Source organism: Puma concolor, chromosome D3 (genome assembly GCF_028749965.1).
Source record: "Puma concolor isolate L17-30 chromosome D3, mPumCon1.1.hap2, whole genome shotgun sequence".
Classification (NCBI taxonomy): Eukaryota; Metazoa; Chordata; class Mammalia; order Carnivora; family Felidae; genus Puma; species Puma concolor.
Window position 1 is genome coordinate 67,047,167 of NC_141678.1, and position 12,414 is coordinate 67,059,580.

Here is a 12,414-nt window from a genome sequence, read left to right on the forward strand (position 1 = left end):
GACGTGGTTTGTCAGCGCCTGGGGGAGGAAGCAGGGGCGCTAGGAACCCATGGGCTCACTAGGTGAACTCAAGTCTGAGATTTGAGAAAAAATGCAGATGGGGTGCAAACAGACCATTCTTCCCTGATGGTCCTGGGTTAAAGTACATCAGCAAAGACGTTTAGAGAGATTAGGAACAAATGTTGCCAGGGGCATCTGCCGTCTTTTGAGGAGAAGAAGTTTCAATGAGCGTAGTTCACCTTGCCCCCTTTCCCAGTATTTCATCGACAGCTTGATACAAATGTGGACGGCGTGATTCTCAACTTTGTGTCTATGTTGCTGGGGGGAAACGGACAGAGGAGCATTAGGGACCTGAAAGAATGGGGGCAGTGGGGAGCCCAGGCTAGTGGGGATCAGTGTAAGGTCATCCGTGGGGCCAGCACACCCACAGGACAAGCTCAGCTGGAGAGAGGGGCTCAGCAGCCATCGTGTGAGGCACCAGCACTAAGGGGCTGCCAGCAAAGCCACCACAGGCTCTTGGGGCATGAGTGTAGTTCAAGTGGCAAGACAGGAGAGAGGAGAGCAGACCACCCTTGAAATCTTGCTCTGGGCATGGCATCTGCAGAGGGAGATGAGCAAATAGTTGAGGGCCCCCCCCATCATGTGGGCAGGTACTGGATAAACAGGTGTTCGTCCCGAGGCAAGAACTGCAGGGGCACATGACGCTGTGGAGTGCCAGCAGGACGGCAGTGGGCTTCCGGAACTTCCTGCTCCAGATCACCTTGCCCACCTCACAGTGTCAGGAGTGTCTCCACTCTAAGGAGCTCCTGCAGTGTGGCTTGCATGGCCAGCCAGAATCTTCCCGTGGGAGACACTCTCCCCTTCCACTGAGGCTGTTAAGAAGGCTGTGGGGCTGGGGCTCCCAGTGGCCGTCTTCCCACGATGCACAGGAAGAAGCAGAGCTGAGACGAAAGGGGAGACGGGGATGTACTGAAATGACTGGAGCCTCTGGAGACAGCCAAGTGGAAACCAGCTCCGCCCGAGCCTTGGAGTTCTGGGAAGCAACACGCTTCCTCTCTGCTGGAGCCAGCTTAGGTCTGGGGTTCAGGCGCACACAGCCACGAGTCCTGGCCACTCCTGAAATTTTCTGTTTGACTCCACTGGGACTGCCAAAGAATGGAAGCTTCAAGAACGTGAGTATAAAGATGGGTTTTCCAGCATCTTCTAGAGCTGCCCGGTGATGCGGTGAAGTCCCCCACCCCTGGGGAGCTGGCCATCAAAATGGACTATATTTGGTCTGGAAATGTTGCAGAGAAGGCTGACTGAGCAGCCCTAAAGGTGTCAAGGGAGGGAGAACAGGGAGGGGAAGGGCTGTAAAGAGGGAAGCACCGGTCCTGCTGGAGGACGTCCCAGCGAGACAGATCTATTTTGTCCTCCCAAGGGTGTATGTGTGCACGCGCGTGAGCGTGACCATGTGGGCACATGTGCAAGTGTGCATGCATGTGTGTGTGCACGCATGAGCAGGTAATCCTATTGCCCAGCCTTACTCCGGATTAATCGCAACAGAATTTGGGAGTAGGACCCAGATGTCAGTGTTATTTAAAGGCTGCCAATGGCTTTCAGCTCTGCTGCGCATTGGAGTCATCTGTAGAGGCAGGTGCTTGAAGAGGGCTGGGAGCAGCTTCTGGAGCTGCTAACAGGAGTTGGAGGTGAAGGTAGGGAACAGGGGGCCGAGGCAGGTGGGGCAATCGACCTATCTGGAGTAGCAGCCAGGCCCAATAAAGACAAAGCAGCCAGCAGCGGTGCAGCGAGCCCCGGTCTAAGAATCAGGTCACCTGGGTTGTACCAGCTGTGAATGGGCCTTAGATGTGTCACTTCGCCTTTCTGGGTTTTTGTTTTCCTTACCCATGGGATAGAGGTGTGAATTTGTACCCTATCTAGCTCACGGGGTGGGAGTAGGACTGTGAGGATCTAATGAGAACAGAGGTGTAGAGTGCTTTGCACATATGAAGCTGTTTGAGTATGAGAGGGTGTTGTTCTCACAAGCTGAGTGCTCAGAGGCGCCCCAGGGGTCACAGACACTGAGAGTAAGTGCCACAAGGGCAGGGTCTTTTTTTTATCCACTGGTGTGTCCCAGAACTCAGAATAGGCTGTGGCACTTAGTAGGTGCTCAGTAAATCTTTGCCAAATGGTTAAATAAAGGTAGCTGAGGATTGGGATGTTCGGCTCCGGCTGTGTCCGTGGCTCTCCCCAGGATGACCCTCCAATCTGAGGACACAGGTGTGGCCGTCTGTCCCTCTATGGACTCCTAGAGGGTGCCCCTCTGCCCTCCACAGCCTCTCAGTAAAGACCAGTCATCCAGGCCGGCTCCCGGGCTCCGTGCCCTTGCCGTCCAATCTCCAGTCTGTAACATCCTTCCGGAACTAACGCAAGTGCCGCCTCCCCTCTGCAATCTCCCTGCCAACTCAACCCTCGCAGGTCTTAGCAGCTGTTTGGCAGGAAATCTGTGAAGGAGACGCAGTGATTATGCTCTGAGCATCACGAATCTCTCCTCCCCTGGACGCCAGTGGCCCGAGGAGCCTCTAGCGCTTATGTGGGCACGTGGGTCAGGGGCTTAAGCATTCCTACCGCGTAAGGGGCTTCAGCGTCTCCCTCTAAGGGGATTATGAGGCTCCAAGGAAAAGGGCCGCCTCTTCTTCCATCCCCTGAGCGGTGACAGCACACCAAGTCCCAAAGCCTACAGAGCTGCAGAAGGCTACAACAATGAGCGACTCTGTCCCTGACCTCTGGGAGCTTATAATTGTACAGGGAGACTTACCATGTGCAAAGGTCAACACAAACTGGAGGTCACAAAGTGGTGTGTGCCACTCACAGCATCTACAATGAAACTGGGCACCCAGTAATTCCTCAGCTGAGTGTGGTTTACAGAAGCTGGGAGTCCACATTCCCAGAATGTTGAAAATGGCAGAGACACAGATCAAAAGAGCTTGGGTCCCCCAATCACAGCGTGGAAGGTCTCCTGCCAACAACCACACTGTATGGTTTATCACATGAGTGAGAAATACATTTTGGTTTGTTAAGCCATTGAGATTTGAGGGTTCACCCCTTACTGCAGTTAGTGTTCCCTTAAAAACTAAGGATAAAAAATCCTTTCTTTACACCAGGCTCTGCCTTTGATAAGGTTTCTTTGAATCTGTTGGACCCAGACCCCGGCATCTGTATTAAAGAAACAACTCCCCAGTCCTGGATGGCCAGCCACTTTAGGGATCAATTTAAACTCTTTCCTTTTAAATATCACCTGAGGAAGGATCAAAGAAAGTGGCCGATGGGGATGCTGGCTCCCCCTGCAAATTCTGTTTCCAGAAGTCTTGATCTGTCAGCTGTGGCCACAGGTGCCAATTGTATGGAGCCCATGATATAAAAACAACCCAGAGAAGGCTTCCCACCAAAGTGCCCCGCCTGGCCCTCGGGACAGGGTAAGCTTGTCCCCAGTGTTTTTCCTGCTACCTAATTAATCCCCGTGATTGGGGCCAAGATTTGGTAGCAGTGTCCTGGCTGTTCCAAGTTCACCGAGTAACATTTAGGGTGTTTATTTATGTACCTTCCCAAGACTCTTTCCTTCACTGCACGTCTGATTCCCCTCCAGCTATAAGGGTCTCTCCTTCAGACTTACCAACACCATTTCCATCCCGTCCTGAGCTACCTCGCATTTAACTCTGAAGCTTCAGCCCAGGAATCACACCTGGGTGCCCACCCCCACCCACCCCGCCACGTACTGGTCTCCTCCAGCTCATCACGGATCTCGTTGTTGGCACAGGCAAAGTCGCGGAGCGTCTGCCTGTCACCCTCACTCCTGGAGAGCCAGCAGTCACATTGGAAGCGGAAGGTCTCATCACGCGAGTTGTCCTTCACGTCGATGTAGCTCACGTGCCAGCCAGGAAAGATCCCTGGGGAAAATACGTGATGGGGATTGGGAGATGAATGCGCTTTCACCTTTCTGCTACCCCCAGCCCACTGGCCGTGTGGCCCCGCACAAGTTCTCTGTCTTCTCTGGGCCTTGGTTTCCTTGTTAACAAAATGAGGAGGTGGGTTAGACGATCTCTGAGGGCTCCTCTAGCCCCGAGCATATAATTCTCTTTGCAAAATCCTTAACCTGGGGTTCATGGGCCCTTGGAGGATTTGCATATGGGCATGAAGCAGTCTAAGGGCCCTGAGAAATTGTGCTATACATAATTCCACATTCACCAGGGAGAGGGCTCATGGCCTTCGTCAGATTCACAGTGGGGTCACTGACTTCCTGGGAGTTCACACAGCTGAACGATGAATCCTATTGCTTCCTGACGCCAGTATCCACTTAGTTCATGCCCATTAGCCTTTCAGAATCACTGCAGGCATCACTTCCTCTGGGGAGCCTTCCCTGGTGTCCCCTGATTGCTCAGGAGGCCTGTATCTGATGTCCTCCTTGCTCCTATAGCTCCCTGCACCTGCCTTGGCCACATCCTGACCACCCTGTGTCATCACTGTTTACATGTGTCTCCTCTCCTGACCACGAGCTTCTGGGGACAGGGACCTGGTCTTACTTGTTTTTGTTTCCCTAATGACTTGCATATCGACTGGCAGGTAGTACCTGCTCAGTGGATGCTGAATGTGTATGTTAGGACTTTGAGGACCTTGGCTGTTCGGCAGTTACAGAATGAATAAGAAGCTGCTATTTCGTCAGGGTATATGTGAAACTTGAAAGGTCTTGGCCTAATATTGAACATACAGCTACTTCTGTTCTAACTGGCAGGGCGTCCTTCAAAAGTGTTCCCCCCAGATCACAGCCATCAAGTATAAGTCCGTGTGCATTTGCTGTGGCAGCTGCGTATTATTTGTACCATGCACCAGTTCAGTTACTCTCCACCCTTCCAAGTCCCTGAGCACTCTGAGAGCCAAAGCACCTGCCACCAGTGGGGGGAAATCCAGTGGTGTGACAGGTTATGGTGATGATACGTGCTGCTCAACGTATGTTCACAAGGCAACCTCACAAGGAAGGCTTGTATGTGCTCTACTCTAATGTCTGGCCCTCTAAGGTCACCAGGGGGTGTGGGGACCACTCCAATGTCCGCACCAAAAAGCCATTCTCTAGGACTGGACACTGCCCACGGCAACATCTGCTGACAGCAACATCTGTAGATCCAAAAGCATTAAGGTCTTACAAGCACAAAGACACAGAAAGATGGGCACACACTTCAGTCACGGGACTTCTGGGGTGGGTGACAGATGTGGAGGCTCTGGGCAGGGCATGCATATTGGCAGTCCTAGGATACTTCAATTCTGGGTTTAAAAAGTACTTCATATATTTTTTTAAATGTGAATCTCAACTGAAGTGGAAAACAATGAGTGCTAAAACAATTATGCTAAAATTTAAAACACTTCTGTTGAGTTAAAAGAGTGGTGAGTTACGTTATCAATAAACTTTTAAAAAAATCTCAATAATCGTTTTACTTTTCTACACTAGGGCCAGTTCCGCCCATAAGGTTATAAATTGGTTGCTTTCTGAGATGATTCCTGATAATATCATGAAACTAATTAACCTGCTTAATAATCCCCAATGTGTTCAGTCTGGAAATGATGTCCATAAGACCTGCTGGAGTGGCTCTTACAGGATTCCAGAGTGGAACAGAGAAAGGGTGAGGCAAGTAAAAAGGAAGGCAGAGAATGAGAAGCCAAAATGTTGGTCCTTTTGGAAGGCGTGTGTGTGAGAAAGAGAGAGAGAGAGAGAGAGAGAGGCTGATTCTACTATCCAGGCCTTACCCAAATCACCTACAGTAGAATCTCTGGAGTAGGACCGAGGTATCAATAGTCCTTAAAGCTGCCCAGTGATTTCAATGTGTATCCAAGGCTGAGAACTAGCACCTGCAGTGCAATCACCTGGAAGGCTTGTGGAAATAGATTACTGAGGCCCCCCTCTCCCAGAGACTCCGATTGACTGGGTTTGTGGTGAGGTCCAAGAATTTCCATCCCTAACTAGTTCTCCAGTCATGCTGATGCTGCTGGTCCCAGAGCCACACCCTGAGAATCACTGGCTTAATGCCATCTCTTCTGACTCCAGGATGATGGTCTTTCTATCATATCACATCATGACAAAATGACCAGTGGGAGTCAATGGGAATTATAAGTGTGTGAGTGTGTGTGTATGCATGAGTGTTGGTGGAGAGGGATGGCATTCATTGGAGAGGTGGGTCATCATGAGATCATTTCTGTTGCTGGAACACACTATTCATCTTGCCTTACACCCCAGGTAGGTTTCACTCCTGAATTTCATCTCCTGGATTCCAAGCAAGGTGGTGACAGAGGAAAGCCATCGGCTGAAGGGAAGGGTGGATTCTGGGCTGGCTTTAACTCTATCCATGGACAACCAGAGAAGGACTCTTCCTGGCCCATGTTGCCCTGGTGCTTGGTGGCAGGTTGCTTCCCAACCCACTGCACTTCCCTTCACCTTGTCCTCTGAAAGCATGGCATCGCCTCACCCATCCCAAATTCTTTTCTCAAGTTAGAATTCTATGAAAATAAACAAACCGTTCCTTTCATGGTAAATACCATGGTAAAAACTCTAACTCCTTTAAGATGAAGCACACTTCACCCTCAGCATTTTTTTCATTGCTGATTTAGTTGTCTTGTTTTGAAAATATTGGATGTGATTGACAGGGATCCTACCACAACTAGCTCCACGAAGAACTTATCAAACATGTAGCTGGGAACAGGTAGCTCTGGGAAGGCTGATATCACATGGTTGGCTTTCACTAGTGAAGACAAACCCACAGTTACAGCTTGGCTAACTGTGTGGCCAGCACTAGCCTGAGAGTGGAGACCCTGGGGATCCACAGCGAGTCATCTGAAACCTATTATGAGCGAGTCTGCTTCTTAAACAGTCTCCTCTTGTAAAATTATATTTTATTTATTTTTTTTTACAAAAGCATTCTAGCTAGTAAGTGGATAAGAAAGGACAATTAGAAAATCACCATTCGTAATCCTAATTGATCATTACTGGATGAAGCCATTAGATGAAGAGTTATGGGACTGGTGGTGGGGGGCGGTGGTTGGGGTAACCAGGCTGACAGTCCCTGCACCCACTGTTGGATGGGAGAATCAGGAAGAGTAGAGCTGCTGTGGTGTAATGTGAAATACACGATTCCCATTGTAAAGAAGTCCTGATATCACCTATAAAGTATTCTTGCCAAAGAAAGTTGAACCTGAATCCAGGCAAGCCTTTAGAGCTGACTTCCAGATTGTATGAAATATGGGGAATAAAGAGGAGGTGACGCCATGAAGAAGTAGACAGGCAGGTCCAGAATAGAGACATGCTACAGATCATTGGGCCCACTTCCTTCGACAAGCCAATAGCATGAAAAAAAATAAAGGGAGTCAGCATGCTCTGCATTAACAGATACTAAGGGGAAGTCACAGATAAATGCAGTGTGTGTGGACCTTATTTTCATCCAGATTCAAGCAAAATCAAAATACAAAGACATTTTTCATATTAAGGAAATTTGCATACGGAGTGGAAACTGGACGACACAAGGAAGTCATGCTTAAGTGTAGTGGCACTGGATTTCATTTAGAAATGTGCATTTTTGGGGCGCTTGAGTGGCTTGGTTGGTTGGTGGCTGATTTCAGCTCAGGTCATGAACTCACGGCTTGTGGGTTCGAGCCCCGCGTCAGGCTCCATGCTGGCGGCTTGGAGCCTGGGGCCTGCTTCGCATTCTGTGTCTCCCTCTATGCCCCTCCCCTGCTCATGCTCTGTCTCCTTCTGTCTCTTGGAGATGGAAAAACGTTAAAAAAATAGAAGTGTCCATTTTTAAAAGGGAAACATAGTAACCAAAAAGAAAACAAGAAAGAAAAAGAAAAAATGAAAAGAGAAAAGCAAGTATGACAAGTCATAACTGTTGAATCTACATGATGGGTATGTGGAAGTTGATTATACTATTTCCCTCACTTTTGTGCAGGCTTAAATCTTTTCATTAAAAAATTGCTGGATAAACAGAAAAGATGGAAAGGTAGAATCAAGGAAAGAGATAACTGCCATACTATTAAGTTAACTAAATGTTTGTAACTTATATGGTATCTGTTCAGGGATCCACAACTTTTTTTGGTGGAAGGCTCTCAAATGAAATATTTTTGTCCTCATAAATTGCTATGCAAGGGAAGCATAATGTAGCTTGAATATTTTTAAACTAAATATGAAAAAATGTGGCATAGAGAGAGCGCTTAAGGACATATTTAGCTGTCTTGGCTTATATTAACATTTAAGCTTCCATCTATGGAGGAGAAAGTTACTATAAAGAGGAAGCTAAGCACAGAACCTGGACTTCCCTGTACCTCTCCTGACCCTAGTATCCCAACCACTTGGGTTCAGTGAGGATACAGACATCTTCCTTTCCCTGCTTTCAGATCCAAATTCTGGTTGGAGGCGAGGAGGCCCACTTCTCTGCTTTCAAAGGAATGAGGATAATATTGGTGCCTCTGGGTTTCTTTAAGCCCAGGAGCCATTATAGGAAGAAGGCAATCAGATAGTCTTGAGTTACCAAGAGAGGAACCAAGCTTTTTGAAGAGTATGGCATGTAATAAACCACAGTAAGCAGCAGCCAACAATACAGTAGGACCTGTATGCAGCTGTCCGTGGTGCTGAGGGGCCTCCCTTTTCTTTCAGGGTTTTGACTGTGAGGAAATACGAAATAATTGGCAGTCAAGTTTTGGCATAAAAGAAAAATGCACCAAGAAAAATGAGCAAGTCTAGATATGTACACAGTCAGTGCTGGGGAAAAGGTGGGGAAGCTGGTATTAGAGGACCTAATCATGATCCTGAGATTCATGGCCAGGACTCAATTTTTGAAGTATTAGGCATGGGGGAAACTCTGTTTCCAGAGAAATGTGGGTTTCCTGTGACTGAGGCATGAACAAACCAGAAATGGATCTGAGAGAGTGAAACATGGCTATAAATAAATTCCATTAAAACTATATCAAGTCCCTACTATAGTCCAGGCAATGTGATAGGCATTAGGGGAAGAGCAATGAACAAGAAAATGGTGTTAGGAACGAAGCTTGATTTCTAAAATTTGTCCAGAAACATAGGACATTTTCTAACTGATGCAAGTGTAAAAATGGTGACAATCAACAGTTTTTAGTTGCCTGTCACCCTGCAGTAAAAGGTCAACATGCAGCCAGGGGGACGGGAAAGGGCTCAGGTGGAGAGCTGGGGCCTGCCATCCCCACCACCTCTGACCTTGAGCAGGAGTTACCTTTGTTGTCATGCCAGACCCTCAGCTTGCAGAGGTGGCCCAGGCTCAGCATGTCAGAGAAGTTGAACGTGTCCGTGTTGTTCCGTTCAAACTTGTTCCAATTGGCTGACTGCTTCAGGGCCAGGGTCCCACTGTCCCCATTCTCCCCAAAGATGATGATGAACACATTGGCATCGGTGCCTGCTCCTGGGGTGCAAAGACAGAGGCTCTAGCTGCTAGCCTTTCCAACGCACAGCCCACTTACTCTCCAGGTCTCCATCCTGGCTTCCTCGGAAGCACCAGTGGTGCGGATGGGAAGTTTAATGTTGACGAGGCCACGGGTGAGGTTGGAAAGGGCTGGTTAGTTTCCTGGGACCCTTGGGTCTCCAATTCTATCCTTCGTCCTATCTCTGTACCTTGTAAATGCTGTTGAGCTAACTGGAGTCCTGGTTAGCAAGTATGAGTGGTTTTAGTGCAAGAACTCATTTATTTCTGGGGGAAATGCACCCATACTTAAAAGGTATGCCATGAAGACTGGCTTTGTGGTTTAGAAATACAGACTCCTTCCTGCACAATGTGGGTTCAGAGGGAAATAGGAAAGTTCCTTGCTCCCCAGATCTACGCTTGGTTGACAGTCTACACTAGAGCTTCATAGCATCTGCTTAAGCCAAATAGAGGTATTGACCCTAGTTAAAAAAAAAAGAGATGCTTCTGGAAGAGGTGGCTCCATGAAAGTTTCCTGACACACACCCCCTATGGTTATTAAGGAACTTATCAACTATTTTCTGAGAACACATCATGAGGAGATGGAGGGTGCAAAACATGTGGACACTTGGAACTTCCACCAAAAGGAGTGAAGGTTCCACTGTCAAGAGCAAGGAGGAAGGGAGGTGCCAACAGATTTACCAGCTATATAACCCATCACTTGTGCCTGAGATCCTACCAGGAGAGCCTAATTTCTTTGGCTAAATGCTTCTCTGTTGAACATGTAAGCTATTAGGACCAAACAGGCTCATCCCTCACTAGTCATTTATAATCAGTGTGAATGAGTTTGCCATATTCCTCGCAACAGCTCCTGGAGAGCAGGTTTGATATAGAGAAGGGTAGGCGGGAGACACTGCCTCCATAAGAGCGTGTTCCCTCTCAGCTTCAAGCCTTTGCAAACACTAGTATTTTTGCTCGTAAGACCCTTCATCTGGTGTTCCATCTGCCTCAGTGGCTTCTGTCTGTATTTCTGAACTAGACTTTGGCATTGCCTCTGGGAGGCCCTCCATGACCCTTGCCCTTTATCCCCAACCGGGTAAGGCACCCTCTTGTGAGTTCCCCAGCTCCTATGCAGACCTTGGGCAGAGCTTCATGTCACGGCTGTGCTAGAATGTCAGATTCATAAGGGCCCAGGGTCATATCTCCATCCTAAGACCCAAGGCCTAAAGCTGGCACACAGAAGATGGCTGCCAAGCACACAGATGTGGGAAGGAACCCAAGGGCCTCTGAGATGCACAGCATCTGCGTGAGAGGCATGGGACAGCAGTAGGAAGACAGAGGGCCTCTGAGTTAAGCTCCTGCATAGCTTTCAAAAGTTCTGACCACACTGCCTCATCATGTTCTCCCAGACTGCCTTGGGGGATGGGGGACAGAGCCAATTCAGTAACTGGGAGAACTACTTTGTTCAGACAGACAGTGACATATGGTGGAAAGGACTTGTGTTGACTAACATTTGGAAGGTCATCCAAAGAAAAGTGCCCTGGCCTGGGCCCGAGTTTGAGGAAGGGCAAGGGTAGTGGGATGTGGGACTGGGAGATGGGAGGGCCCCACCGACTCACCCAGGATGTCACTGGTCTTAACTGAGACAGTGTAGGAGGTCCACTCCATCATCTCCTCCCCATCGATGACAGCGCACATTTCACACACCAGAGTCTTCTTGCCCTTCCGCTGGGACAGCCAGTCTCCATAGTAGAACATGGTCAGGTCTCCAGTATTCATGTTCTTCAGTAGGATCTGGGTGAGGGAGCCAGTGTGGGAACACCTGCCCTCACTTCCATCAGCTGCCCACCTGCTAATGCATCCCCCTTGGCTGAACCCCAAAGACCCACGACTCCAGACCTGAGATGAGTTCTTTTGACCTAGACTCTCCAAACAAAGACCCTGCTCTGTATGACTTGCACAGGGTCCGAAGCCCCTACTGTGACCACCTTAGTTTGGAAATTTGGAAATGGAGAATTAATCCAAACGTGTTTCTGAGAGGTACCTATCACTGTGCACAAGGAACGTTTGCAGAGCAAATCACAGAAGAACGGACGAACAAAACCACTGTCAGCCATAAACACCTGAAGTCTGCCAGACTGTCCTTGGTGTGGGCACCATATTGTTGGTTCAAGGAAAATCTGTTAATGGCAGAACAGGGACGTAGGAGCCTGAGGGGACTCAAAACAGATAGCTTTTGGTGGATGGGAGAGGAGAGGACTGAGTGGGGGAGAGCAGAGCCCAAGATGGAAAAAGAGGCAGCTACCTAATGTGCGATTACAGGGGCAACCGAAAGCTTCCTGCCTTCTTGCCTGAAGTGCCCACCATTAAAGCCTCTGCTGCCCCAGTTCCTGCTGGGAGCCTGGCTCGTGTAATAACCCTCTAAAGTGACATCTGCACTTTAATCAGGTCCACTGACAACACAGAAGAGCAGGAAGAAGGGCTGGGCCGAAAGGGTGGAGGGAAGACATTTTACCCTCTCCAGGAACCACTCAGGCCGGCTGCCCAGGCCATCAATTCGGATCCGCATCTTAGTGAATGGAGCGATGTCCAGGATCTCCATGATGAAGGTATCATTCTGCTCCCGCTCAAATCTAGGGGAAGAGAGGAGGGGCATAAAGTGGGGACCTAGCTACCATGAGGGGCTGGGCAGGGGTGAGGAGGGTACAGGAGGCCCTTACTCAGCTCCTATCTCAGCTCCCAGTGACTCCCCAATAGCCTGTCTCTTACACCCCAGATGTGTTCCTGAAAGCCTGGATTAAGTGAGTGTGGCTGACAGCAATGGCCCTGCATCAAGAACTACCAGCTCTGGTTCCTAATCTTATTCTTCTAGCCACCTAGAGCAGTCCAAGCTTCTCTCTGGGACTTGGTTTCCTTATCTGTAGTCTGGGGGAAACGACACGGACCCTGCAATCTCACAAAACTGTCAGGA

The 12,414-nt window shown here is 48.9% G+C and overlaps 1 protein-coding gene across 1 annotated transcript in view; it reads right to left on the minus strand.

Moving 5' to 3' along the window:
• LOXHD1 (lipoxygenase homology PLAT domains 1) overlaps positions 1-12,414 on the minus strand; it is a 166,239-nt gene that overhangs the window by 10,106 nt on the left and 143,719 nt on the right. The window contains exons 35-38 of the mRNA XM_086682857.1: positions 11,959-12,076; positions 11,063-11,237; positions 9,261-9,446; positions 3,756-3,926 (exon numbers count right to left, since the gene is read on the minus strand). Of these exons, the coding sequence (XP_086538983.1) occupies positions 3,756-3,926; positions 9,261-9,446; positions 11,063-11,237; positions 11,959-12,076 (650 nt within the window). The remainder of the gene's footprint in view (positions 1-3,755; positions 3,927-9,260; positions 9,447-11,062; positions 11,238-11,958; positions 12,077-12,414) is intronic.